The sequence below is a fragment of the Nelumbo nucifera genome, chromosome 4, assembly GCF_055504915.1.
Source record: "Nelumbo nucifera cultivar China Antique chromosome 4, China Antique-T2T, whole genome shotgun sequence".
NCBI lineage: Eukaryota > Viridiplantae > Streptophyta > Magnoliopsida > Proteales > Nelumbonaceae > Nelumbo > Nelumbo nucifera.
In genome coordinates this window covers 97,328,470-97,356,322 of record NC_142652.1, presented here as the reverse complement: position 1 = coordinate 97,356,322, position 27,853 = coordinate 97,328,470, and the positions used below count along the sequence as shown (strand labels likewise).

Here is a 27,853-nt window from a genome sequence, read left to right as displayed (position 1 = left end):
AAAGAAAAATATTACATAAAAGTGCTCCTCAACAATTGCAGCTATGATTGGTTTGTTAGAAAATGAGAGAAACAGAAAAGCAAGGAAAAGCAATTCCTTGGCTGTGTATGGTAAGAGTACAAAAAGTGTATGCACTGATAGAAATGCACATTTGTTCGACTAGAAGGATGCAAACCCTGTTCAATTTTGAATTCATAAATTTACAATGTCTTGTTTGGTTGTGAGGGTTAAAACACAAATCCCAAGGCTGGAACCAACCTATTTCACATTGACCAACTTTGAGTTTTGAAAGCAAACTTTGCTTACATTTCAAATGCAAAAACAGTAAAATAGTTTTGTTTTCAATACAGAACATATTATTACCAAACACCAGCAAAGCTGAACCAGAGTGCTTCACTTCAGTTCTGCATTTGCACTCTTACCAAATACAGCCTTAATAACTTTCCCTCAACTTTATGTTTCTCTTATTTAATATCAAACCAAACACAGCCTTAAGAGAGTCCATGCAACACTAATGCTAGCCCTCAGTTGGGAAGTTGCATTGATTTACTGGAATTACATTTTTCTTATCATTGGCACCCCCTGGAAGTGAAAAACACCTAGGCATTACCTGCTCACCTGGACATGAATAATTAAATGATGACTATGTATTTTCATCCAGTAAATTTTTAACTAGGATACTGTAGTCATGCAAACCTGCACAACCTACCCACAAAGATGACATTGAAGAATCCACTTCATAAATAATGACCTGGCGAGATTCTCTTGACAGATTAATTGAATGGATCACTACAATAATACGCGTTGTATCTACATTTTTATACCTAGAATCAGAGCATAATAGATCAAATGATATCATTACATGCGGACCAATTTCTAGCACAAGAGTCCTTGGGTAAAGACACAATATAGTTAAACCACACTTCTGTGCATTCCATGGAAGTGGCACATAATCTAGATACTCCATGCCAATAACAAATTTCCAGAACTATGTACTGCCTGTCAGTGACTTCGTGAACATGCACAAGCAAGTAGGCTGACAAAATTTTTATCAAGTTAAACATACCGCATCAGACATGTCACAGTGAAGCTTGGTGACAGAGTCCCCACGGCCTAGTTCTTCAGCAATTCCATAAGCAATATATGTCTTTGGTCCCAGGTCCGGTTTCAGAACATCCTTTGGCAATTTTACGGCAAGATTAAGTATGCCGTGCTTTGGATGTGTATATTGCTGAAAAGGCAGAGCACTGACAAACTCAGCACCATGACGTGGTAAGCGTTCATCGAAGAAATTAGATGGAGGCCAGTCTTTCAGCTTGAGCATCTCAGGCCATAAATTATAATGGCTTCGCCCCTCTGAATACCCAGTGAAGAACTTATGAATATTAATCTCAACCTGCATATCATCACAAAGTTCAATACTGGTTTTTTATTCTTCAAGGCCAAAGTTCACTATCAATTCTAGGGATAATAAACCACTTGAAGAATTTTTTTCGTTTTGATAAACAACCGTACTGAAAGATTTGCAAACCATAAAACAAAAGACACCACATTTGCTAAACACCATTGCTGTACCGTCATGGCAGACAAACAGTAAAAATGTTTATGAAACCATTTTTACTCAATAATGTACACCATCTAAAAATATTGAAAAACTTGCAGGTGACTATTCATTTATGTCAACAAACAACACTATCTCTATGATAAGAGGTTATGGTCTACCACAACAAAGTCAGAGATATTTTTGCATTGCTGAGAGATAATATGGCAATGCTAGGGCTGTCTATATCATCCAGATAAAACAAGGACACAGCTAAAAACAGTATCAGATATGGAATTTAACCTAAAAAATTGATCCAAAACAATACAGCACCCATGTACAGGTATCTAGGTATCATAGAGGGCTGCCAACAGATTAAAACAAATTCAAATAGGGGTATATCCAAATCCAACCTGTTGAGAAGCAGTTTCCTATTAATTAAGCTGAATTATAATGAGGTTATGTTTTTTATTTTTTATATTGGCAGAAGGGGTAGAATGGTCAATGTACAGAAAAATTTGTTAATATAAATTAAATGGGTAGAAAATCTGCAACAAACTAATATTTCTCTCTTCTAGGGACAATCTGTGGTGGAAAGAGTGCAAAAATGGAAGATTCACTGTTAAATCTTTCTACATGGCACTGATAAGGGAACAGCTGGTTTCTGATCGAGTAGGAGTGTGAGGGAACCCTATCCCCCCCAGAGTGGAAGCTTTCGCCTGGTTAGTGTCCTTGGATAGCATTTTAACTTCAGACCACCTGAACAGTAGAGGTTTCTGCATGGCAAGCTTCTGTTACCTTTGTTGTTCGGATGAGGAAACAGTCTTCCACTTGTTCTACTCTTGCAGGATTGCCCATTTCATGTGGAGTTTTTTCTCTTTCTCTTTGGAATGAGCATGTTTCAGCCTTCGACTACAGCAGAGAAAAAAGAATGAAAGAGGTGGTAGTTGTTATTAGTTCAACAGTTATTGGCTGAGTGCTACTGCTTCCAGAGTTTCAAGGACTGCGGAAAAAACACTTTGGAGCTGAATTCTGGTCTACTCTGAATTCTTGATTGGTGTACTGAGATGTATTTTATTTCTGCAAGGGCTTTCTTTTTGTTTTGTGGTTTTCATTGATGTAATCTGGAGGGGCGACACACCCAGTTATGTTGTAATGTTTTTTTTCGCTTTAGCAATAAAATTTCTTTTTTGTTTATCTTCAAAAAAATGAAACAGATGCTTTATATTTTTTTTTCTTTGATGGGAAACAGTAACTTTCATGGAATTAGTAAAGGAGTACAATGCCAATCATCACAACAGTGTTTTAAATGCACAAGGCACAAGGCGAGGCACACACCTTTTTGAGGCAAGGCGCACAATTTAAAAAAAAAAAAAGCTAAAAATTCAAAAAAATCAAAAAATTATAAAACATAATATTAATAAAAATATAAACTTAAGTTTTAAAATAAATGTTTTAAAAAACCTATTATCTAAAATTAAAATACATAAATATAATATGTAAAGCACATTCAAATGAGAATTTAAAAATGAAATCAAACATATAAAACATTTTCAAGCATATAAAACCCACAATCTCTTTTTTTTCTCAATTGCATCAAGTAGCTAATGTGACATATTACATTCCTAATTCTACGAGCCGCCTTTGTGCCATGCCCCTCGAAGCAAGCCCAAACAAGTCCATGTTAGAGTCATAAATTCTTAGACTTCACACAAAAAAATAATAATTTTATAGTTTTAATTGCATTTAAGAAGATATTTTATTAAGATGAATGACTGGACAACATTACCAAATAGGTGATTCCTGAAGCTTCGGTGAGCGAACGAAGGCAGAGCCCTAGGCCCAGCGGCCAGACTCGAAAAAAAAGGAAAAAGCGGCAAGTTTTCAAAAGGCGCACGCCTAGGCTAAGGCGCACCAGGCGTGCGCCTAGGACCTGGGCAAGGCGCCTACCCTAAAATGCACCTCACCTGAGGCGTGCCTTTTAAATCACTACATCATAACATGAGTGTTGACCCCATATTTATCCTAAAATTTATAGTACAGTAGAAAAAAGATTTTCCCTTTGATTAGCTGCTTTTCCAAAGTATCAACCACACTATTTACTGACCTCCTTGTCCAAATAAAGATTAATCCAGCTTCCATGGCTAAACAATAAATCTCCCTCATTTGTTGTCTAAAAGTCCACACCCCCAAACTTTTTGTCTGTAGTAATCCTATTAACAGCTTAGAATCTCCCACCACTTCATAATTTTGGAAACCCCTATTGGACAGTTTTGTATGCCCTTAGCTTCAATCAGAATGATGTACATTATGAGTTTATTGTAAACGAATAAAAGTGCATATTTGATTCATGTTCCCTTGGTATGTTTCTGTGTAATACCCTTAAACTGGACACTTAATGAGACTCATGTTAGTTTAGAATGTTCACAGCCAGTGGGTCGGTCTGGGGAGACCTATCCTGATAAGGCTGACACTGTTGTGCCACCAAGTCGGTTGGGGTGGCCCGTCTCAGCTGCCAAGGTGAGACCCTAGGCACATACAGTGTAGGATTAATTGAATCTATGAACTGGACCAGATTTCCAGTATTGCCCTGGACCTTGGAGATTAATGGGAAAAACTGGAAAGTTACACCCGACCCCTAGACTCGATTATGATGCTGCACTAGGTGTCAGATTGGGCTCTCTTTGATGTACCAATCAATGAGATCCTTAGCGGGGGTCAAAACCTGGGTATGTTGGGACAGTCTGAGAATTCATCTGAGTGGGTGATCATAGTGACAGGATCAGCCCCTTTGTCGAACAAAGGTAATGATCAGGGATGCACTCTCATTGATGGAAACCAAGACTGGCGGCAGCCGATTTCAAACGTTGAGATTTGTTTTGCAAAATATAGTTTATATGAGATATGAAAGTATATATATTATAGTTTCTAAAATGTTTGCGAAAGGTTTTAATTCCCGGGATCCATATAAGTAGAGAGTGCAACACTGTTCCTTGCAGCCGAGGGAGAGGTCCTCTCTTGTCGGGCAGTGTTTGATCATTATGGGCTGAAAGGTTGAGTGTAAGACCATTGAGGGCAATACCTGATGGGCTAATCTTGCATCTGCCCACAGTCCCTGGGTGTTACAAGGTGGCTTGGCCCAGGGACCACTTAAGGTAAGTGTTGGGCCCATAGAGCCCATTTGATGGGTTTCAGGGGGTGCACTATCCATAGCAGTGTATTCAGCTAGGCCTTGTAACAAAGGATGGGCCGAACCCATGTGGTTGATGTGTAGATCAATGTTTGGGTCCCACGCCATACAAGGAAGCCCAACTGGGTAGCAGTTTGGAAGGCTAAGTGAGCACACAACCTTAATGGGCCTAAAGCCCATTTCGAACTGGGCTGATTTGATCAGTTTAAACGAGGGGCGGATCTGGGATTAAATCAGTTGATAAGATTGGGCCTTGACCCTATCCACTCAGAGAGTCCAAGATCTAAATCTAGGAGAGGGCTGATCTAATCTACAGATAAGATAAGGGTTCTTCCTTATCACTTAAAGGGACTTCTAATCCAAATATGATTTGAATCAGCAACTCCTAATGGGATTAGGATCTGATCCCTTTAAGCCTATAAAAGGAGGAGGGGGCGGCAGCCTTTAGACACAACAGACAACACAAAAGGTCTCTAGTCTTCAAAGTTGAAATCACAGAAGAAAGATTTCTGCAATCTCTGCAAAACTCTTTCTTGCCGCCTCCTCCCTACCGCCGCCAGACCTCCAGCTCGATCTCCAACTTTGTAGGAGATATCAAGATTCGATCTTGATATCAACCCTTTGTGAAAGGACTGATTGGAAGCAGTGCTCACGTGCCATCCAGCTATTCTTACGAAGGATCAGGTTCTTGGAGAACGCTACTGACAATTCCTTGGGCGTGAACACCTCCATTGAGAGATAATACTTCTCTGTATCAGGTATACCTCTCTCCTACTTCTTTTGGTTCAGATCTGGTTCAATTCATGGTTCAAGATTGGTCCTTGAAAATATGATTTTCTAAATAGGGAATGCAATTCCCAGTTGAAGAGAGAGAAACAATTTTGAAATTCGCCCCCTTCATTCTGCAAGATTTGGGCGTCCATACGATGGATCTCTCATCCCTTCAACCTCATTGCTTGGCCAGCCTCGGACCTTGGAGTAAGGCCATAATTCCAGCTCTTAATGAATTGTCAATACCTATTGGGCCAGAGTACAATGCTATTAGCTCCCCCCCCCCCCTCAGTCTCTAAATACTCCCCCAACACCCAAGGGTCCCAGATTGCCCAAAGAACTTCCATCAAAGTTCAACTTTACCCTTTGGTGTGCTGCTGGTAACCATTGGGGCTGAACTACATCCTTGGTAGTAGAAAGGTTTGCCACTATCAACCAGCCTCTAAAACTATCCTCCATTGAATAATCTTTGAATAATTCAGTTGATTTCAGCCAATGTATGACTGTACTCAGTATGTTATCAATGACTTGTTCCTTGGACCTTTCTTTCCCTTGGAAAATTATGTTATTTTTCTCCTCCCATAATGACCAAAGGATAGCAGCTCTCGTAGCTCTCCACATCACCCTAACTCTTTTCTTAGGTAGTCTAAAGAAGCTTGGTTCAAAGAGGCTTGCCACATCAGAAGGAATGGTCCACCTATAGCCAAACAAAGAGGAAAACCAATTCCAAACAAAAGAAGCAAAAGGACAAGACAATAAAAAATGTGTAATTGACTCACCGCAATCCAAACAAAGACAACAAACATGAGGGAAAAGGCAGTAATTTGGTCTTCTTTTTTGTAGTTTATCCAAAGTGTTAATTTTCTGGAACCTCCCAACAAAAAGCCCTAATCTTCGGGGGTACAGGGTTACACCAAACTTCCTTTATGGGAAAAGAACTTGCAACGTTAGAAGACTGAAGGAGGGCAATGAAGAAAGAAGCACATGTAAAGTAGCCAAAGGATGACACCGACCAAATTCTATTGTCTGAACAAGAATGATCCAAGAATACTATGCTGAGAAGGGAAATGAGTTCATCAACTAACCCCATTTCAGACTCCCTTAACCCTCTCTTTAGTCCCAAGTCCCAAGAATTTTTAGTACCAAAAACATTGGAAATTGTTGACTCTTTGTTTAGGGAAATGGAATAAATAGACGGAAATCCATCTTTAAGAGAGGACTCCCCAACCCAAACATCTTCCCAGAACCGCAATTTATTACGTGCACAAGCATCATACCTGACATACGAAAGGAAGGCAATAAACCATTGATCGCTTTCCAAGGAGAAGACCGAAATGCCCTAGAGTCAAACCAGCATCCCACCCATTATCTGCCATACCGTGAATACTCACAATCACCATTTGCCACAGATTGTCTTGTTCTAGGGGGAATCTCCACAACCATTTCCCCAACAAGGCAACAATCCTTAGTTTAATATTCCCTATCCCTAGGCCCCTGCTATCCCTACTCATGGACACTATCTCCCACTTCACTAGGTGATCTTTCTTTGTGTCCCCTAGCTCCAACAAGAAGTCCCTCATTAATTTCTCCAGTTGGTTGGCCACTTTGGAGGGGACCCTAAAGGTAGATAAATGGTAGACTGACATATTAGTCAAAGTTTACTTTATTAGTGCTATTCTTCCCCTAAAGAGATGTAACTTCTTTTCCACTCTGCCAGCCTTTTTGTGAATCTTTCCAGTTTCCATTACTGGATACCAAAACCTATTGGAAGTTGGGTTCCCCTCAAAAGGTAGTCCCCAGTACAGTATTGGTCAATCCCCTGCCTCACACCCCAATAACCTAGCAAGATTTTCTACTTCCTCTTTCTCTTTATATAATCCCACTACGTAGCTCTTGCCCCAATACGCCTTAACATTAGAAACCCTTTCAAAGTGAGTTACTAGCCTTTGTAGATGAGTCAGTTCTTCCCTTTCACCTTCACAAAATATAACAACATCACATGCAAATACAATAAAATACTTGGGCAACAATTACATTAAAATGCTTGACTAAAACTTCTCCCCCAATTACCCCCTTTCTTCATACATATACAATTTGAACATTCCAATGCTCTCCTTAAGCTAGTACCAGCTAGCTTGCCTACAAAAGAACATCATAACCTCAATAACACAACCTAATCTTATGGAGGCAATGCTTAAACCAGGCAACTTGAAGATTCCAGGCATTGAGACAACTAAACTTACACAGTTACACAACAACAAGGATCCATCAACTTAAAAAAGCTCTTGGCAGCACATGCATCTCTCATCCATGATAAGACAAGTCATCAACTAAGATGGTAATCATGGTGGCTCACACCACAACACAACCAACATGGTAATCAAGGCCGCCCATGGCTCTTCCACAAGACACAACCAACTATCAAGTTCAACTCGTGAAGCATCCCCAAGCAATAAGAAAATGCAACCAACATCACAGAGCTCAAACCCCAATAGGAAAAAGGTAGTACACAATCGCAAACTTAACATACCAAACTTGACACGGTGGCTCACAACTCCCATTGTTGTGTTGTCTTCTCCAACAAGAACTCTTTTATTTCAGCCCTAATGTTCTTCCATCATCTCCTTGCTGGTGAGAATGAACCGTCCATCTCCCCAAATAAATGCAATTCTCCAACTCTTCTGTAGCAATTGAAAAAAAATGTGAATTTCATGACAATTGTTACCATTGGTTTCCTCCAATACACTCTACAATTTAAGGAACTCGAACTCCAAGCAGCACTTACTAATTCCTCTTTGTCAGAAAGTTTTCCCCCATAGAGTATGAACGGACAAGGGCAACAAAGAAAGAAGCACAAAAAAAGGCCAAAGGGAGAGGGTGTCCAAATTCAATCATCATCAATCCTTCTGCAAACAAAATCATGTTCTATTAGCTATTTGATGTATAAATAAACCATGCAGACCTAGCAGAACACTAACATCTAGCAAGGCAAGTTTTATAATAAATCTAAGTTACCTCTAACATTCACACTTGTCCATACTTATGCCATTAGTAGAAATCTGCTGAAATAAAAACTGTAGAAGATAGAAAAAAAGAAGTTTTTTGTGAGAGAAGGGTAGAAGAGAAAGAGTGAAGAAAGGAAGAGAAGGCAATCTAATATGGCCGCCCTCTTCCATTAGTATTTATACATTAAATAAAAAATGTGTATAATGACTGATATGCCCTTAAAACGTGGTTGATGCAAAAAAATAAATAAATAAACTTAATAAAAACATAAAAACACTACTCCAAAAGCTTCCACATAGTATGTTGTCATCCCCACCTACTAACTAAACAAATAATAAACAAAAACAAGTAACAAAAGTTGTAAAATCTTAAACACTCCACCTCAAGTTTGGAGTAAATGTCACACATTCCCAACTTGCGTAGGTCATGTTCAAGCTTACTCCTTGCAACCCCTTTGGTAAAGACATCAGCCAACTATAATTCAAATGAGACATAAGGAAGACAAACAGCACAGGCTCCTCTACATCAATCCCAATCTCATTTGACAAGGGCCTAATCTAAAGTAATTCTGAGACACCATGGACCATAGATCTATACTGGGCTTCTACACTTGACCTTGCCACCATTGATTGTTTTTTACTTTTACATGAAACCATATTTCATCCCACAAAGGTACAGACTCCGAATGTAGATCTCTTGTCGTCAAGGCAACCTGCCCAATCCGCATTTGTATAGGCCTCCAGTTTCAAGTTCCCATGATCAGTGAATAAAATTTCACTGCCAAGATGCTTCTTCAAGTATGGAAAGTATCCTATCAATAGCCTCCCAATGTTGAACCCGAGGAGCATGCATATATTGGCTCACAACACTCGTAGCATAAGAAATGTCTAGACGTGTCATTCAAAAATATAAAACCCAAGGAACATGAATCCGCTCGCTTTGCTCGCTTACTGAAGATCCAAGAACCTCCTTATTTGTTAATGTTGTCCATTCATTCATCCTAGAAAAATATCTTCTTAAAAGACAACCAACATTACAAAGCCATTTATTTTCGTATAAAGTTTAAACACTCAAGACCCTAACATGGATTTGTTTGGGCTTGCCTCAACGGAGCTTAGTACAAAGGCAGCTTGTAGAATCAAGAATGCAAGATGTTTTTCATCACATCAGCTATTTGAATTAAACCAATTGAGGAAAAAAAAAGAGGTTGTGGGTTTAACATGCATGAGACCATTCTAAATAGTCTTGGCTAATTGCGCCAATAGTCATCTTGGCTAATTGCACCCATTCTAAATAGTTTGTACAATCCAATTTTATATTAAACCAATTGAGGAAAAAAAAAAAAAGCTTGTGGGTTTAACATGCATGAGACCATTCTAAATAGTCTTGGCTAATTGCGCCAATAGTCACCTTGGCTAATTGCACCCATTCTAAATAGTTTGTACAATCCAATTTTATTGTGGTAATAATCCCATATCTAAAAGGATCACTTGTACCTCCTACACCCAGACCCAGGTCGCCAGCTAACTTCGGCTCAATACTCCAACCCTCCATTTCAACTGAATCAACTTAAAAACAAAAAAGGGTCAAGTAGAAAACCCCAAGATCATAATTATCTCACAAGCAAGGGTGGAAAGCCCTTCCGAAGGAAGAAAACCTTACTAGAAAGAAATCTCCCTTCCCAAGAGCCATGGGAGAAGAGAGAACAAGGTATTGATCTCTCCACAAGGCTCAAAAAAGGCCAAAAACTGAACTGCCCCTATAAAAAACATTAAGATATTCATAAAAGTCTAAGCACCCAACACCAAGTCAAAATTGAAGAGTCCAACTTTGACTAGGACAATTCCCCACACTCCAGTTTTTCCTATTGATGCCAAAACACAAATCACCTTCTTGATAACTAAAAACCACCAAAAAATCCAAAAATAGGGAAATCTAAAGTAGATCAATCAATCCTGTATTCCCTCATGCAGTCGGCTGATCTAGGACTGCATGAATCAGCCTCGAGGAAGCCTAACTAGGCTTTGATACCAAGTAGAAATCTGCTAAAATAAGAAATTGTAGAAGAAAGAAGAGAAGTTTTTATGAGAGAACAAAAGAAGAAGAGAAAGAGTGAAGAAAGGAAGAGAAGGCAATCTAATCTGGCTGCCCTCTTCCATTAGTATTTATACTTTAACTAAAAAGCATGTACAATGACTGATATGCCCTTATAGGGCGGCAAAAATTAATAAAAACATAAAAAAAAACACTACTCTAAAAGCTTCTGAATAGCATGTTATGGTCCCCACCTACTAACTAAACAAATAACAAGCAAAAACAACCAACAAAAGCTGTAAAATCCTCGACACCATCTATAAATGCAAATGGGGAGTGAATTTGGCTAGTTTAATGGTACAATCTTGAGCTCTCGAGCTAACAATCATGAGAATGCAAATTTAGCCTAGGAGCAGCTACTCCATGCAAAACAATGCTAGAGGTTAGGTCTAAATCTAGTACACCCCTTCCAAGACCCTGAATTGTCCAGACAAATCTAGGTTAATGGCACTTATTTTTATTTTTTTATAGGTATACACAAATTTCATTAAATAAAATAGAAGGCAAATACAACTTGACAATACATAGAAGGGACCAGACAAACATTAGATCAATGTTTTAAAATGCGGAGGTGTGATGTGAGGTGTTCCACTACCTAGAGGCATGAAGCATAGTTCAGAACGTAAGAGGCGTAAGCCTCCCGAACACAAGGAGGTGTAAGCTTCCTTAAGAGAAGGGGGTCAGGAGGAAGGAGGAAGGAGAGGAGGAAGAAAAGGAAGGGGGGTCTCATTTTTTCTTTATTTTTAATAAAAATATTTTATATTAAGAAGAACAAAGGTTCATAGCACTAGTTGAAAGGGGGGGTCTTGTTGAAGAGGGGGTGAGTGAGTGAAGCGAGCTTGCTAGAGCACAAAAAAACAAATTGAGCTGCATTGGAAAGGGGGGTCTTTTCTTCCCTTTTCTTTTCTTTCCTTTTCTCTTTTTTTCTTCTCTTTCTTTCTTTTTCTTTCCCTTCCCTTTCTTTTCTTTTCCTTTCCTTTCCTTTTTTTCATTTTTTTCTGTCTTTTCATATGAGGTGTGCATGAGGTGCATGAGGCATACAAATATCTAGTTTTATATCATGCTTCATATCTAGTTTTCAAAGCTATGTCATTTCTTAGTACAAATATCTTGCCAAATTTAATTAATCATCAAATATATACAGGCTTTTTATTGTATAATTATTCAAAATATACCAAAATTACAAATTTTAAAATACTAATTATAAAATATACTCAAGAAGTCTATGTGGTATCTGGTGTCATATTGAGTACATATCATGTTGTACACACATAAAATAAGCATAAATGCATGTGTACTGTATAGGATCAAGTATCATAGGTTTAAGGTGTCTAAGTAATGCCTAGAGGTGTCTTGGCCTAGAAAGGTGAGTTGATGCATGAATGACATTAGCACATTGCCTAGGAAATAAAATAAATAAATGAATACATATTTTAGCACAAGTATTTATGTAATTAGATGTTCATTATAAAACATTAGACCACAAATGAATTTCTCCTAAGCAAAACGGCAAGCACATTACATGACTAGGCATCCTTATAGCCAGCTTCCTACAGACATTTTCTCCCTTGGAAAGTAATAATTTCTCTGCATGTTAAAATACTGGCAATCACCAGACAACTATTTTGTCGGATTCAAGTTGATGCAATTTAGTTGATCTCATGTTGTGGGTAGAACCCCTTCGTCGTTTACCATATATATCATAGGCTATTACAATGACCTTCTGTTCTTTACTCTTCATAAGAGGTATAGTAGAATAGATTTACCCCTTACAAAAACATTGGTAACAAAATAATGAGAAATATTTACAATAACCAGGCAGAAATTGGGTTAAGTGATACAACTAACCTCACACCAATCAAGGCAATCAATGGCTGTCACAGCCAAATGTGTGGAACGCTTGGTGTTCGTAATCTCACGAAATGCACGCCACATAACCATTGGCTCCCAACTCAAGCCAGATGTAAACTCAAGCGCATCACGAACAATTACTGGCTCACCCTTGATCCAATGACTCTGGAAGTGTTCCAGTTCCCCGTGTTGAATTTTTCTTGCTGATGGACAGTATAAGTAGTTGTCATCTGAATCCATTCGGGAAGCAGCCTTTAGTGAACTCTTGCTATCAAGACCAATCTTCCCAGCCACATTTAAACAAGTGCACCATTGTGTAGATGATCCACATGCATCAACACTTTTGTGCTTTCCAGCCATTTCTTCTGCTTTTTTTACTAATTCTGAAACAAAATTCTCTTCAAACAAACATCTGAGCTCCAGGTAGCCACAACCACAACCACCCATTGCGGTTGGAGGACAAGGGACGCTACCATTTTCCTCTGCCTTCCATACAGATTCTTGCCCAGCACTATCTTTTGAGCTTGTCTCAGCATGTAAACCTGAAAATTGTTTTACAGTTGACAACTTGAGAGAGGGGTCTCCACCGTGCACATAATCAATCCCTTTATCACAATATTGGATGACTACTTCCTCACCAGCTCCCTGCAGGCACTCCTCGCGAATCTCGCGACAACAAGTAAGGCAAAGGTCATACGAACATTTTGGACAGCTTCTGTGAAAGTCAAAAATAGAAGTTCTGCAGTTGTTGCTGCTCAAGACACGCTACAGCATCAGTTTTGTATAAAATTTTGTGGATCTAAGATATAGAATTACCTAGGGAATAGACTATACCAGTATGCTCGCTCATCGCTATAAAAAATTGCCTTTTGGATTTTCATCTCTGATGGAGCTAACCCTGCCCATTAGAAAACCATAAATAAAGACAAGTTGTTTGGTGTCACTTCTGCACACTGCATTTGGAGATTTAGACAATGGTCTCATTTATAAAGGACACTCAATTCAAAATGAAGTATCTAGTGTGACTTCGGGTCACCTTTTGCAACTCTAGCTCTTAAAAAACCTTAAGCATTTCATGGGGTAGTCTCTGCTAGTATGGATATCATGCACATCCTAATAAAACGGTATCCAGTAAGAAGTTATAAGCCCGGTAAACATGACAGACTATTTGAAGGATATGGATATCATACCTTGAATCCTAGCTTCAATCTCCCTTTCCATCATTTGCTCTTTATCGAACTGTTTCAGAAATGGAAGAAGTGCATCTAACAAATATCTCAAGTGTATACTTTGTTCATCTTCATTCACCATCACATCTGAGATCTCCAGCCCCTACAGATGTATCATGAAGAAGATAATGGAAGTAATTTTAAGTAAGGATACCAATTTACCATATAAAAGTATGAAAAGAAAAAGGAAAAGAAACCTATTCCAAAACCAACCTTACACATTTTATCTTTACGTAAGCATGCTTTACAGTTGCAATTTCCACGACAAAACGGGCAACATTTTTCAATTGCTTCCTCTGACAATTGAGGATACCTATATTTAATGACCAAAAGAAAACAATAATGAAACATAAATGAATTTGTCAATTTTAATAGCAAATGCCTACTCAAGTAAACACCAGATCACTACGTCTTGGAAATATTTTGGTATTACTTAGTTGAATAACCATGTGATTTAAAAGGAGGAAGAAAGAGGGAGATATGATAACTATGACAAGAAAAGGGGGCCGGGAGAGAGAGAAAAGAGAACGAGATATTGGGTGGAAACTACAAAGAAAAATGAAATATATTTCCATGCATTGATGCATGTGACCTGCAGGAGGTGCCCTGCAACATTTGTCAACACTAACCTAGGAATAAACTAGAAGTTTTCCTAGACTTATATTTTAGAAAAAAATCACAGATAAAATGATGTGGCCAGCTTTATCATTTGCTTCTAATGAAATCAATTGAATTTTATCTCAGAAAAAAAAAATGATGTGGCCAGCCATGGGCCAACCTCCAATCTGGAAAGACTCCAAAAAAAAGACACTAAATGAAGACATCATATATAAGAGCCCATCAGTTACTCCTCTTTCATCTCCTTCATATTCAATGTACACTAAGAATCACCTAGAAATTAAACTTAAGAAAACAGGAAGTCTACATTATTGTATTTCATAGTAAAACTAAGTAATTTTTTTATCAGTTGGTAAAACTAAGTAATTGGTTTCCAAAAGCATGCTCTGCATGTAAAGAATGTAACTTTTTACATCATGAATGATACAGGCATCGTGATGACCCTAAAAGCAATGTAGGAGTATTCTAGATTTTTTTTCTTTTAAATTTTTCCAATTCAATTATTTTCTCTTTTAGGATATTTCCCATAGATATGTCTTTCAAACCATGTTTTAGATAGAGAATGAATTGAATTTGAAAATGTTTTCTGTTTTTCTTTTTTTTTTGAGTAGTGTAATTCCTCCATCTTCTTTCTTCTCGAACTTGAAACTCCATTCTAGCATCTACATTCCCCCAAAATTCTCTTTTACAAGTTTAATCAAGATCTGTTGAACCACTATCTCATCCAACTTTCCTCAAGATCTTTTGGGATCTCAACCAACAATTAACAACTGATAAATAATAAAAATAAATAAACATTTGGGATCTCGCCTCTCTTACACACAACTAGCAAGTAGTTGGGTGTTCATGGGAATAAACAGTTAAATTTCTCCCCGATGCAGTGTTGAGCGCCTAAAAGCGTGGTTGATGGCCAAGGGTACATTCAAACTTATGGGGTGGACTACTTGCCAGTTACCAAAATCAATTCAATTCATTTGATCGTATCACTTGCAGCCACTTTTTCAATCTGACATAAGGAAGGCCTCCTCACAGATAAGTTGTGTAGGTTGCTTAATGCAATTTATGGCTTGCAACAGTCCCCCAAGGAGTAGTTCCGATGATTTACTGAAATTGTGGAGCAATTAGGGATGAAGCAATGTCAAGCCAATCACTATGTTTACTTGTAACACAAAAGTGGGGAACATCATACTAGTAGTGTGGTGTATGTTGATGACAATGTAATCACAAGTGGTAATGTTCAAGAACAGAGAAGTTAAAATAGTTGATGGTATTGTAATAACAATTGGCTTTAAACATAATGCCTTCTAAAAAAAATCAGACCTAGTAGTTAGTGGAGTTCCCTCATAGAATAGAACCCATTGGTTGTAATTGGGTGTACACAAATAAATTACAAAGAAGATGGTCTCATTGAACAAACACAGACATATGTTACTGACTACTTGGGACTCTTGTAGAGCTTCTCGTGTTGACAAGATGTATACCATTAAAATCTTAATATCCTTGGTTACAAATTTCTCATCACCATTATATCATATGGAACTCCCTCCCAAAATGTCTATCCCAAGAAGCCAAGGCAAATAACCTGGTTTGAATAACTTGCAGAGGCAAATTAGAAGGCAGAAGTTTCCCTATCATATACATGGTTTAAAATGTCCATAATTTTTTATCAGAAAAGATAATACTTTATTAATTATATCAAAGAAATAGTGCAAGTGATGGGAATTCCATCAGACCAAACAACACCAGATTACAATTTTGCCCAGAACAGAGTGTGTTTGTCCAACTCCCTGCTTTGATAATACATCTTCCATTCCATTTGTCATTCTCACCCATCTAATAGAAGAAATAAGCCTCCTTGCAAAAAAAGTCTATTTCCCTGAAAGCATGTTTGTAGAGCCAAGGTGCAGAATTGGCTTGCCTGGTTCATTAAATGATAATTGTGAATGTGAATCCCCCTCAACTTCCAAATCTCTGACAACCATCTGCTCCACCAATCTAAAGCCTTGTAGTAGGGCCCAAATCTCAGCCTTTACTAAGTTCCCCATGCCAATTGGACCTGAATACAAATCCACCACTACACCTTGGAAGTTTCTAAAGACTCCACCTCTTCCTGCCCTTCCCAGATTGCCCATTGAGCTACCATCAAAGTTAAGCTTTAGCTTATTTACAGCTAGAGGTTTCCAGTCTACTTTCAAGCTTTCCTTGAATCTATCCGTTTGTGCCAGTACAGCTCAGGCTCTTAAAATATCATTAGTTGAATAATATAGACTTACCACATCTTGTGGGGGGCCTATCTGCAACCAAAGAGAGAACAGACAAAGTCCCAAATACAAGTCACAAGGGAATGAGATTAATAAATGAGGGGTAAACAGGTCTTTTTGCCTATATTGCAAAGAGATAAATAATAGGAGGCTCATGTCTCATGCCTCCACTTTTTTCTCCCTCAACATGCATTCTCATCTTTCTTTTCTCTCTTCTATCGTAATTAATAATTTAACATACCTAGCATCAAATTCATAAGGAAGATGAACAAGTATACCAATTCACTTGAAAGATAATAAGATCAAACATATGTTATATAACCATCCAAGGCTCCATACCTTACTAACTAAGTAGATAAACAAAGTTTCTAATTACCACATGTTAGATTCTGCAATCCTTGCATACTTGTTAAGGTGTCACTTAGGCAACAAGGCACCCTTGGTAGGGTGCCTAGCCTGAATACAGAATACCTTGACTTATATCTGTTTGAGTTTTGGGCTGATATTACTTGTTTATTTACACAGCATGGTTAGGGAGTTATAGGGCCTTAGGCCCATTAGTTTATGTTTTAAGTTAAGAGTGCTTATTCAATTCTTACAAGTAGCCTACTTACTAAGGGCATACTTGTCTTTGTAATCTCTTCTATTTGTGAGTATATAATCTAATGAAAGGGGCGGCCAGACCTAATTTTTGGCTTCTCCCATTCTCTTCAATCTCTCTTTTCTTTCTTTCTCTGCAGAAACCTTTTCTTCTCATTCTTTTCTTCTTTCTTTTACAGTTTTTATATCAAAACAGGTCTTCCAAACTTTTCTACTATATCAATTCATCCTTCTAGGTGGGTCGGCACACCCTCAAATCAGCAAACACCCAACCATCTGGGTTCACCTACAAGAATCTCACTCCACCATTGCACTCTATTCAATGCCACTAGCAATTGCTTTTTTTTATCAACATATATCCATTGCTATATTATAGGCCCTCAAATCATTTTCCAATACTTTAATCAATATCCTTTTTGGCCTGCCCCTACCTATCATGGAACCTTGAACATGGAACAAGTCACTTCCATCATTGATCTTGTAGATGGTCTTTTATGAACATGAGCCAACCAAGTAATCTCCATTCCCTCTTTATCATCTATTGGGGCTACTCCTAGAGTCTGAGGTTCAGACAAATACACTCATTTTTAATCCTACTGCTTCTGATTTCCCCATCCATCCATCTCAGCATCCGTGTTTCTGCTAAATTCATTTCTTCAACATGATTGCTTTCTAACTAGCCAAAATTCAATTATACAATATTATGTTGGCCTAATAACTATGTTACAAAAATTTCTTTTTAGCCTAAGTGGTATTCTCCTATCACACATGAGATATGACTCCTGATGTAACCCTCCACTTTTCCCATCCCACTCCAATTCTATCAGTGGCATCATCTTCAGCCACTCCTAGATGACAAAAATCACGACCCAGGTATCTTGTCACGATTTAACTACTATGGTTGCATCTTATTAGCATATGTATTCGTGCAGCTTATAATTTTTATTCTATGTTGTGCATATTTCTTATTCTTTATTTTAGAGTTTTATTATTGAGCTATAAAAGATCCAAGGGCTTTGAGAAGAGAAAAATGAAAAGATGCTAGGGCAATAAAAGAGGTTTCTTCTTAACTACAACTATTTTATCCTTCTCTTTACCTTGTTATTTTTTCGCTTTTTATGACACTATAGCTTAAACTTTTGTTCATAAAAAATTATAATTTATAACCTTCTATAAGTGCTAATTTGGCATGAAATTTCTCTTTTAAATACTTATTATGTGATAATGGTATGCTTAAAATATTGAAATGAATAATTTAAAATTATATTGTCTTTTAGGTATGGCATTTTGCCATGTTTTGATAGGAAAATTAATGTTATTAGCAAGAATCAATGCTATTGTTTCAATTTATATGCATGTTAATTGATATATAAAACTAGAGGATTGATATAAAATTTAGTTTTTACTTCAAAAAAAAAATCTATTACCTAGGTGACTAGATAGTCTGCTACACACTCCACTGCCACCTAGAATTGCCTATAATGCCAATAACAACTATGTCTTTGTTCCAGAAACTAAGGCCTAGAAACCTATATTAGTAACTAACCATCATAGGCCAAAGAGATGAGTACTAAGCAAGATTTCAATTGCCAAATTATATATGGGCATTGATCATATTGATCATTGAACATGTAATTCAGCTCCTAAAGCTAAATCAAAATGAAAATACCTTCTTACATCAGCAGGATTTACCTATAATTATCTCCTAGTACATGCAAAAAAAGGACAAACAAAATACCAAATTCATTTGTATCTACCAAACACCAAACAACACCAATAGGATTTTTTTGGTAAAAAACACCAATAGGATTTATCAGGCATCATTTTAATTTCTAAATCTAACTGGGATTAAAGCTTTGATAAGCTGAGCTTATTAAATCTAGCTAGAGCACAACATAAAATAATTACAACAAGAGCAGTTACAAGGAAGAACTAATGGTTATTTCATATTTGTAATGGATAACAGATTCGGATGGAACCATATTATCAAAACAACATTGTACAATAAAATTTGGAAACTAAAACACTATCCATCAGAAAATAAAAGCTCACCATCTCTGTATGCAGGGAACACAATATCGCTTCCTGTTACAGCCCTTGCACCAAACAACCCTTTCTTTATCACTCCTCTGGCATTGATGGCACATAGAAGAGTCTGCATCAATGCCCTGTTTATCCAAAACAAAAGGAAAGAAAAGAATGAAAACAACTAACTTCCCTCAATTACAGAACAAAGAAATCAAAAACATCAAGACAAAAAATAAGGATTTACATATTGATTTCTCTTCTTTCCGCTCCCCAGCCCTACGTGTTTCATCATCTCCATATTCTCCACTGTCCTTTTCCGTAATCTCATTGTCGTCTCTGTCCCAAGACCACTTCCACCACTCAAAACCCTAGCCGAATTCGAACCCCCGAACTCCCTCTCCCCCTCATCCAAAACCTCTTGCTTCACCTTCGCCAGTGCCATTTTCCTCCCACTAAACTTATTATTTCTCCTCTCTGGCCCCATTTCCTCCTCCGAAACTTCACCTTTTAGGTTCGCAGTTGCAATTCTCTTCCCCCAACCCAAACCACGCCTCTTCAAACCGTTTGAAGCCCTAGCTGAAGAAGAATCCGTCCTTCTTGTATCCACAAAATCCCCATCCTCCTCCTGCTCCGAAACTTCACGCTTCACTACCCTCTTCCGTCTCACCATTTTCTTTTTCTTCGTAGAATCGATTTCCACCTTCAAGGTTCTTCCAATGTTAACCGACCTATCAGAAGCCTCACTCTTCTTCTTCTTCCGTCGTTTCTTTCCCTCCACCGCAAACTCCTCATTGCTTTCTTCTTCACTCTCAAAACCGTCTTTCCCTCGCCCCCTCTTCTTCGAAAAATTCCGGTTCCCCCGCTTATTCTTCGCTTTATGGGACTCCTTTTTCCTCTCAAGCGCACGCGTCTGCATCTTCAAGTAATGCTCTTGGCAGAGAGACTTTCCCTGAATTTTCCAGTTCTTGCATCGCCATATCTTCCCGTCGCTACGTTTGCAACGCAGTTCGTCAGGAGGAGTGTCTCGATCGCTATCCGTATCGTTTTTCGTCTCAGACATATCGAAAACCCGAGTTCCAAAGGTCGGAAAAACACTTTTTCCTGTTCTCAGCAATACTGGTTTTGAAAAATACCGCTTTGTCCCGCCAAAGAGAGAACGATTTCCTTCCCTCGAAAACGGAGAAGCCGAGAGACGGAGAGAAGAGTTCTATTGTATTTGTATAGAACAGAAAAAGGATAAAAAAAAAGAAAAGAAAAGAATAAAAACGAAGTTCTTTCTTCTAACCTGCGCACCAGAGCTCATAATAGCCAAAAACTCACGTGACAGGTAAGCTTGGCGCCAAGACGTCAACTCAAATCGTGTCAACTATTCGGCCACTGATTACATGCGGTCGACCACACTGTAACTAAACGCCACCTAACATACGACACCAAATTCATCACCGTTCAGTAATCATCAACCGATCGTTACAGTATACAATCGTTAATTGTCAAAAAAGTGCACCGTAAGGACAAGGGAGTTGGGACTTGGGAGCAATGAAGGAAACTACGGACGGAAGTACACTGTTTTACATGGCAGTTTCGGAAATTCTGCAATGAGCCGCATCTTGACGTGAATTCCCAAAGCGGTGTCGTAAATCGTAATCAGTAGGAGACCTCGCAAAAAGTTGTCACAACCCGCAAGCCCGATCCAACCCAAATTGAAAAAACATGGTTAGGATTTTGAGTCCGCGTAGCGGTGGGTGCACTGGACGAGTGCACCCTCCAATGAGATTCGACCACGTCAGTTGGGCGAAAAGAACCTAAAGTTAACGTTTCTCTTGGCCGTTAACTAAAGTGACCAGTTGAACCCGACACAAAATGAACTAAAAAAAATATCTCAGTTTTAACCCTCCCTCCCATTTTCTGTTTCCTCTCTATCGAACCCTACCTTATACACCAGCGAGCTCAATCCATACCCAAATTGAAAAAACATGGTTAGGATTTTGAGTCCGCGTTCTGTGGACCTGTGGGTGCATTGGACGAGTGCACCCTCCAATGAGATTCGACCACGTCAGTTGGGCGAAAAGAACCTAAAGTTAACGTTTCTCATGGCCGTTAACTAGAGTGACCAGTTGAACCGGACACAAAATGAACTAAAAAAATATTTCAGTTCTAACCCTCCCTCCCTCCCATTTTCTGTTTCCTCTCTATCGAACCCTACCCCACACACCAGCGAGCTCAATCCACACCAGCGTCCGTCCACTCGGAACCACCGGTGGCGAGAGTGTCCGAATCTTCGCTCAACTTCCAAGAAGTCGCCCAACGAAGAAGGTCGCTTCGAGTCGCTCAATTTGATATCTTACTCAAATTCAAAGCCACTCTTCATTTTTTTGATACACATGCTTTCCATTCCTAGACAGCGGAAAATGCACCCAGCAACTTCACCGGAGTTTTATGCGGTTCCGAAGGATCCGTGACAGGAATCAATTTGCCCAATCAGCGTTTGGTCGGAGTCCTTCCACTCGATTTCATCTGTCAGCTTTCATCCCTGCGGGCGCTCTACCTTGGAAGCAATTTCCTACACGGACTCATTACACAGGATTTGAACAATTGCACTAGACTGCAGCATTTGGATCTCGGTTTCAATCTTTTCTCCGGAAGGGTGCCCGATCTCTCTTCTCGGCAAATTAGAGCTCCTCTGTCTAAATGCCAGTGGACTTTCGAGTCATTTTCCATGGAAATCACTAGAAAACCTGACCAATCTCGCCCTCTTGAGTCTCGGAGACAATCAATTCGATGCGAGTCCTTTCCCATTGGAGGTTCTGAAGCTCCGGAAGCTGCACTGGCTCTATCTCTCGAATTGCAGTCTCCAAGGACAAATTCCAACAAGTATCGGGAATCTTGTACTGCTCACAAACTAGAACTCTCCAGCAATGATTTAATCAGTAATATTCCCGCCGATAATTGTGAATCTTAAAAATCTCACGCAGCTTAAGTTACATGCCAATGGATTGACCAGAAACATTCCACTCGGGTTAACGGGATGCATACCGCAATCTCTTGCGCTGGAAGGTTATAACGGCAGCTCCGCTGATAGCCCCTGACTCTGTGGTCCGAACAATGGCTAATTTGGTCCCTGTCCGTCAGATTCTGGCAGTTCAGTGGAATTCAGAAATCAGAATCCAAGGGCAGAAAAAGCCAAAGTAATAGAATGGAGATGCTGAAGAAGAAGAAATCAGGAAATCCGTCGGAATTCGACGCGGAGGTGACAGACGGTTTATCTCTCTGCATCTCTCTGCAATCGTGTCAAATAAGAGAACTCAATTGTATCCGGTTCAACCGGTCACTTCAGTTAACGGCCATGTGAAGCGTTAACGTTAGTTTCTTTTCGCCCAACTGACGTGGTCAACTCTCATTGGAGGGTGCATTCGTCCAGTGCACCCACTGGTCCACAGAACGCGCTCTCTAGAGTTTTATATTTAACAATTTGGGTCATGAGTCAATCCGTTGATTCGATTATCTGGTCTAATTATTATAATTTATATATATTATTAAAAGTTTTTACTTTTAATTTTTACTATTCGGTATTTACTCTTTATTATTTAAGTTTGAATTGTTAAATGTTTAACCTTTTTACTTTATGTTTGAAATTTTTAAGGTTAATTTTTTAATATTTTTATGTATTTTTTATTTATTTTTCAAATTTTCAATTATTTTTATGGACGACCTAAATTGACTCATGGGACACTAACCTGAACTTTTAGGGTTAAGGTTTAAAGATTATGACCCAACCCGAAGCATATTGACCCAACTCAAACCCGACCCATGGAACCCAATTACCAGGTCTATTCATAGGGGTGAGTCAGATGATCATTCTTGGCCCGGCTGACTCAACCCGCATAGTTTTTGGCTCGAGCCTGCATCAAACTTATAAATTCTATGTTGGGCTTGGGGCTCACACTTCAAACCCTACCGAGGCCTAGTCTAGCTCATAATATAAGAAGTATATTTTATATGGTTTATATACAAGTACATTTTATTTTAGAGCTAAATACTTAAAATACCCTTATGGTCTATCAAATTAACACAAACCTACCCTACTATTTAAGAAATTACTTAAAGGACTCCAAACATTTCTAACAATGGACAAATCTGATCCTTACCGTGAACTCCCTGTTAATATCCGCTAGAATGTGCTATCACGTGACGCTATTGATTCTTCGAAAATACAAAACTACCCCTTTTGTAGTCAAAAATACCCTTAGGCATTTGATTGCATATTCCATTCAAACTATTTGGGAAATAACATCCCTTACTCACCCACCCTTTTCCCCTCTTGTTATGTCTACAACCATGGCAAACAATGGAGATGTAGTGAGAAAGTTGGTGACCGACACCGCAAAGACAAAGCTCATAGAGTCATAGTGGGTTTAACTTGGATTAGTGACCATCCTAATGTGCAATGTAGGAATGCATTGTCTTGCATCTGTTCAACGAAAACGTTTGGTAGGATAGCCATGTGCATACCTAGTGCGTGCGGCACAAACCCCGTCCATCTAGCCCAAAATATGGTGAAGAATCAATTTTTGGTTAAGTATTGATTTGGCTAAGTACCTCGTTATTTGGTCTGCTTCCAAGTGGTCGATGACTTAGGACGAAGTGGAGAACTTTGGCTGCCGAGTTTAGTCAAGCTGGGCAGGCTAGATGGAGAGCTGACTATAGTGTTGAGCTGCCTATGAGGTGCCGAGCTTCCTGTGAGGTGCTGGGCTGACCAGGTGCCGAGCTGCCTGTGAGGTGCTGGGCTGACCAGGTGTCGAGCTGCCTGTGAGGTGCTGCCTGTGAGGTGTTGGCCTGACCAGGTGGCGAGCTACCTGTGAGGTGCTAGCCTAACCAGGTGTCGAGCTGCCTGTGAGGTGCTGGCCTGACCAAGTGGCGAGCTGAATTGATGAGCTTCGTTGCTCTTTAGAGACCTGCAAGGAACCAAATGTCAGAGGACCCGGGGGGGCTAACCCAGCGAGGGTCGCTCCGATGCTTAAGTTAGTACTCTCATAATAACCTGCGAGCTAAAAATCACAAAGTCTGAGAGCTACAACCTCCCCCTTACTTATGGGGTTGGTGCCTTTATATAGGCATTGTTTGGCGTGGGCTTCACGCACCATATCCGAGATTTCTATGAGGTCGTCTAAGTGGTTCGAGATTCCTAGAGATAACCGCCACGCACGTTGACCACCCCTAGTACGTGGGCCAACTTCCAAGGATCGTGGGAGTGTTAGGATGTGCATGTCGAATTTGTCGGTGAGCACGCCTCGTAGGTCGCCAGGTCGGCGCCTAGGCCAGGCTGCCAGGCCGCGCCTGTGTCGGGCCACGTTTGTGCCCTATGTCACAATATCATTGGAGGGCCAAATCTGCCCTCATCATTTGCCCCCCACTCCCGAGCCGAAAGTAACTCGGCGAAGATAGTAGATTTCTCCTTTTGGCCCATAATGAATAATTAGATGAGCTCATAAGCGTCGATTCAATTCCTTAGGTTATGGGAGCGACTTGCAATCTGCTCCTTGATTTTGCCCATGTCGAAGAGGCGACTGGGTCTTATGTGGTGAAAAGATCTTCGCTAGTTCGGTATTTTGGCCCTTAGGCTCTAGGAGCGACTCGTAGTCCACTCTCCTTGATCTTGCCCATGCCGAAGAGGCAACTGAGTCTTATATGGTGATGAGGTCTTCGCTAGTTCGGTATTTTGGCCCTTAGGCTCTGGGAGCGACTCGCAGTCCACTCTCTTTACCCTTGATTTTGTCCATGCCGAAAAGGTGACTGAGTCTTATGTGGTGTCGAGGTCTTTTATCAATTCGGCACTTTAGCCTTTAGGCTCTGGGAGCAACTCGCAGTCCACTCTCCTTACCCTTGGTTTTGCCCAAGCCGAAGAGGTGACTGGATCTTATGTGGTACTGAGGTCTTCGCCAGTTCAGTACTTTAGTGCTATGGTTGCACTGCATCAGCCTCGTGACGCCTGTCACCCACTCCTACAAGAAGCTACTAGGAGCTCGACCTACGGGGGCAGCACTACTGACTTTAGGTCGCCAGCTCACACGGGAGCCTTGGAAGGCTCGACCAGCAATGGCGTCCATGCAGTCTGTTGACTGCCAACTCCCGCGGAAGCCACTAATAGCTCATCTTTGTAGGGGGGACCTCGCGAAGAGGACTGATGAGGCTTTATCTGAGTTAAATAAAGTTGGTAGAGCTGCTTAGTCTGTTAGCTATCAACTTCCTGCATAGTCTTTGAGTTCATAAAAGATGGAAACTGTAAAGCGAGAGCTTTAATTTCTAAAATTTGAGGACTTAGCTTTCTGGAAAAAGATGACTTAGCCTTTTAGAGGATGAGAACTTAGCTTTTTGTAGCGTTTCCCACAGACGGTGCCAATTATAGAATGAATTTTTGGTTAAGTATTGATTTGGCTAAGTACCTCATCATTTGGTCTGCTTCCAAGTGGCCGATGACTCAGGCCGAAGTGAAGAGCTTTGGTTGTCGAGCTGAGTCAAACTAGGCAGGCTAGATGGCGAGCTGACTATAGTGCTAAGCTGCCTATGAGGTGGCGAGCTGACTAGGTGGCGAGCTGCCTGTGAGGTGCTAGGATGACCAGGTGCCGAGCTGCCTGTGAGGTGCTGGCCTGACCAGGTGGCGAGCTGAATTGATGAGCTTCGTTGCTCTTTAGAGACCTGCAAGGAACCAAATGTCAGAGGACCCGGGGTGGCTAACCCGGCGAGGTCGCTCTGATGCTTAAGTCAGTACTCTCATAATAGTCTACAAGCTAAAATCCGCTCTCATCATATGGTAATATTCTTGGCTTCTCTAATTTCCAAATAATGATTCAAATGGCACAATTCAATAAGCTTTCACTTAGCATGTTAGGCAATGAGAAACTTCCCATTTGCCCATGCAAGAACATCTGCAATGACACCTCTGATGACTAATCTAGCTCGATCAATCTAACCTAGTTGCAACCTCTTTCGCATCCAATCTGTTGTAAGTGCAACAACCATAGCTGCGGGCACCACCTCTATACTCATTCCTAGTTCCCATTCCGTTGATGGTGATGCCTATGACAAGGGGCTTTGACATGTCAATGGTTATGGTCTGCTTACCCTCCAAAACGATTCCCCAATTTTTCAAAATTCCAAATGCGGAGAAAGTAATTACTATTAGGATTCTAATAAGATGATGAATGGTTTGAGAGTAACGATTCCCTTGACAATCGAGCCTCCACTTCAATCCTAGTGCTTTTTCATTGTGCCATATGGTGCGTTGAAGGAGATGTCGGTGGAGTGACTATAAGTCTAAAGGAAAGGGCGAGAAGAGCGTGCATTCGAAACCCATGGAAAGAGGGTGCTCCTTCAAGTGGGTGTTTCTTGAAATTATTGATCTCGTTACTCATTATTCCTGGAAACCAGGATGCTATGGCAGCCCACTTGTTTCCAGGAAGGCCATGCAACTTGACCTTGCTAGGATTTGCAACGGTTCCCTTTCTCTTGTGTCCTTTACTTTTCAGCGGTGAAAAGTAATAACAACCAGGGTGAAATGTACTTGCATCTTTTAAGAGCAGCAAAAGACAGAACTTCCTCGATCGCATGTCACTCCACCTCTTGGACCGTTCAATCCACACTTATTTTTTCCCTACTATTGCCACAAAAGAGCTAGAGTTAGACATGCACACAAAAGCATAAGTCCCCTGACCATTTCATTTAAGGCTACCATCACATAAAAAAGAGAAAATTGCTATTTAGGAAAGCAGTCTCCAAGAGGCTTGCTGAGGAATTTGGTCAAAAACCCCTTCCAGGTCTTTATCCAAGTGTAGGGAGAATTTAAAAACTTCCCTCACTACTTTTTGAATTTGGAATAGAGCTTTCTCACAATTCAAGGATTTGCTCTTAAAAGTTTGCAGAGTTCTAAACCACCATATATAATAAGCAATTATAGAGAGCCAAATTAAGAAATCTAGTTTGTTTTTCTTATTTTCAAGGGAGTTTAGGGCATAGAGAATAGTATATGAGATATAATTTGCTACCATGTTAATCACTGAACCCATAGGATAGACAGACCAAATTGCTTTTACAAAAAGGATAAAGGAAGAAAAGATGGAATGCAACTCAATTTTCAGATTTGCAAAAGCAACAAAGAGAAGAACAGGCAACCCCTTTTAGTTTTAGTATCTCAGTAGTGACCACAAAACCTTGAATGATCCTCCAAAGGAACATTCTATACATGGGGAGAACAGGGAGGGCCTATACTTTCATAATTAGGTAGAGAATATCAGGGTTCCTTTTAGGGATACGTCCCTTCACCAAATAATGGATAACAAACCCTAAAGAGAATGTTCATTTATTTCCTAAAGTCCAAGTTCTTAATAGGACTCCTAAAGATATGGGTCATGAGTGATCCAATGGGTCTTGTCCTGATTAAAATGTTGGGTTGATATTGTTAAATCCCAAGATCATTCATATATAACACCTTTGCAAGAGTGAGGCGGGATTGTTCCCTCATAAGGGGTCCCATAGGATTTGTAAAGCCAATAGAGTTGATGAAGGAAGATTTGGCCCGACCTCGCAAATCGCGGCACGTGGCAAAAAAGGCAAGCAGCTCGAAACTCAAGACCATACCGAGGGTACAAACGCCAAAGGGAAGGGACCAGCA

General features: G+C 39.8%; 1 protein-coding gene and 1 pseudogene across 5 annotated transcripts in view; both read right to left on the bottom strand.

The window, feature by feature from the left end:
• Positions 1–21,046, bottom strand: part of LOC104610850 (lysine-specific demethylase JMJ29-like) — a 64,341-nt gene extending 43,295 nt beyond the window's left edge. For 2 of the 5 annotated variants that reach the window (XM_010277673.3, XM_088903578.1), the window contains exons 1-7: positions 19,433–21,046; positions 19,213–19,328; positions 13,895–13,994; positions 13,643–13,784; positions 13,287–13,350; positions 12,450–13,203; positions 1,067–1,396 (exon numbers count right to left, since the gene is read on the bottom strand). In XM_010277673.3, coding sequence (XP_010275975.1) covers positions 1,067–1,396; positions 12,450–13,203; positions 13,287–13,350; positions 13,643–13,784; positions 13,895–13,994; positions 19,213–19,328; positions 19,433–20,248 — 2,322 coding nt within the window. In that variant the 5' untranslated portion in view covers positions 20,249–21,046. The remainder of the gene's footprint in view (positions 1–1,066; positions 1,397–12,449; positions 13,204–13,286; positions 13,351–13,642; positions 13,785–13,894; positions 13,995–19,212; positions 19,329–19,432) is intronic. The other 3 variants (XM_010277674.3, XM_088903577.1, XM_010277672.3) reach the window with 3 other exon arrangements.
• Positions 21,047–26,151: 5,105 nt separating this feature from the next.
• On the bottom strand, positions 26,152–26,792 carry LOC148800881 (transcription factor MYB17-like; annotated as a pseudogene).
• Between the last annotated feature and the right edge of the window lie 1,061 nt (positions 26,793–27,853).